General features: G+C 56.8%; 2 protein-coding genes across 2 annotated transcripts in view; one reads left to right on the top strand and one right to left on the bottom strand.

Moving 5' to 3' along the window:
* Window positions 1-370: 370 nt before the first annotated feature.
* Window positions 371-1418, bottom strand: SDRG_05783 (hypothetical protein; the record flags this gene model as incomplete). Its single annotated transcript, XM_008611518.1, has 3 exons — window positions 371-892; window positions 939-1224; window positions 1270-1418. 3 exons carry the CDS (start codon window positions 1416-1418, stop codon window positions 371-373), a joined length of 957 nt encoding a protein of 318 aa, XP_008609740.1.
* Window positions 1419-1426: 8 nt separating this feature from the next.
* SDRG_05782 (hypothetical protein) overlaps window positions 1427-1933 on the top strand; it is a gene marked incomplete at both ends in the record, with an annotated part of 2645 nt that continues 2138 nt past the window's right edge. Inside the window, one exon of the mRNA XM_008611517.1 lies at window positions 1427-1436. Within this exon, the coding sequence (XP_008609739.1) occupies window positions 1427-1436 (10 nt within the window). The remainder of the gene's footprint in view (window positions 1437-1933) is intronic.

Raw genomic sequence — 1933 nt, 5'->3', positions numbered from 1 at the left:
GCGTCGTCGACGCCGGCGTCGGTATCAATGATGACCTTGGTGGCGCCCATCTGTCGAATTCGCAACTGACTACGTCGTTCAACAAGACGACAACTTCCCGCGCCTGCAACCACCAACGGTTTCCCGCGCAAAATCGATCGGTAGTGCCACCGAGGTCTCGTGCGCGTCGTGTCCGCGTAGATACCTCGTGCACCGTCCCAGTGCTACTATCGCGCACCCGTGACACATCACAAGGACGCGACCATTTGAAGGGCTCTTCTCTGCTCCATGAGGGAATAAGAAGAGAATCGTACAAGACAAGCAAGCTGCCCAAACCAATTTATCACAAAATCGATTACAGCGTCTATATTTCGAGTTTGTGCCTGGCTACTTACAACGTTTGCTCTTCCCGTGCGAGCTGGAGAAAGAGCGACTTGAAGCGATCCGTGTCAAAGGCGTGGACGAGCTTGGTGCCGCTCGTGTCGGCCGTCGGCGACCAATGGCAAGCGCCGCGCGTCTCGCCCGGCGTGAGCTCGACGCGCCCATTGGCGAACGAGACGTTCGTCGTGTAGTCGCCAAAGAGGAGTGCCAGCGCGTACGCGTCACAAACCACAAAGTGCTGCTCACCGCCTTCTTCGTAGAGGACACCGACGTCGCGCTGCGGCCGGAACTTCTCAAAGGACGCGCAAATGGCCTTGATAAAGGCCGCCGTCGGCGTCTGGACGGCGATGAGCTCGTCGAAGAAAGCCCAGGGCAGGTACGCGTCGCAGACGGTCTCCCAGCTCACGATCGTGAGCTTCGATGCAAACTGCGTCAAGAGAATGTGGGCCGCCTCCGGGTCGCACGCCACGTTGAACTCGGCGTGCGGTGTCGTGTTGCCGCGCCCGAGCGTCGTGCAGCCCATGTAGATGACCTATGGTACACATGAGGCATGGCACCTTCTCAATGTGGAGCAATACCTCCTTGAGGTTGTCGACGAACGTCGGATCCAGCGCCGCTGCCAGCGCGAGGTTGGTCGCGGGTCCAATGGCGACGATTGTGAGCTCCTTGGGATGCTCCTTGGCGAGGCGAAGCAGCGCAGACACGGCGTCGTTTTCGCCCGGCGGCGTGTATGGGGCAAGGCCAATCGCACCGCCAAGACCGTCGACGCCGTGGCCATCCCAGCGCTCGCCAACGCTCGAGATCATTGGCTTGTGCGCGCCCGAGAAGACTGGGATGTTGGGCTGCTTGGAGCGGGCGAGGATGCTAATACGCGCTTCAGAAGACAAAGAAAGATCCGTCGCTACGTACTGCTTCAAGTTGTGGTTGACCTGATGCAGATCCATGTTGCCAAAGACGGACGTGATCGCAAGCACGCTACCCTCGGGCAGCATGTTGGTGGCCATGAGGATCGAGATCGCATCGTCCAAGCCGGCGTCCGTGTCGATGACAACCTTCATCTTCGCCAATGGTCGTCGGTGCCCCAAGGATGATAATTCCCAGCCGGCTGGCATGTGTCGCAAAACAATACTTCAACACCGTGTAGCGTATCTTATAACAGAATTCGATCTCCAGGCCGTTCTAGCGTGTTTATTACCGACAGCTGAGGTGTCGCTTATATAAGCCATTCCTGATGAATAACACTATTTCAAACTTATTGGCATGATGATATAGTGTTAACCGCACTGTTGAGAGCTGTTAATTGTGATAGAGCAAGCGGCACCACTTTGATCCCATCGTTGCCGCTCCCTTTCCTCCTCGTTCCTTCAACAAGCCAAATAACCACAGCTTTTGTACCGTCGGCTACTGCTACTTAGCGAGTGCGAATCCTTGGCGATCTTGAAACGTTACGACCGCGACAGCAGAGATTTCCCCAGTATCCTTGGCGCCAACGCGTCGCTCGACCCATATTTTGGTGCACGGCCGCCAGCGCAAGAGAGCTGCATCCATGATTTAAAGAGCAAGCCCACGTGCA

The sequence above is a fragment of the Saprolegnia diclina genome (genome assembly GCF_000281045.1).
Source record: "Saprolegnia diclina VS20 unplaced genomic scaffold supercont1.15, whole genome shotgun sequence".
Taxonomy (NCBI): Eukaryota; Oomycota; class Saprolegniomycetes; order Saprolegniales; family Saprolegniaceae; genus Saprolegnia; species Saprolegnia diclina.
Note: the sequence above shows the minus strand (reverse complement) of the source record. Positions and strands in the feature narration are given on the sequence as shown.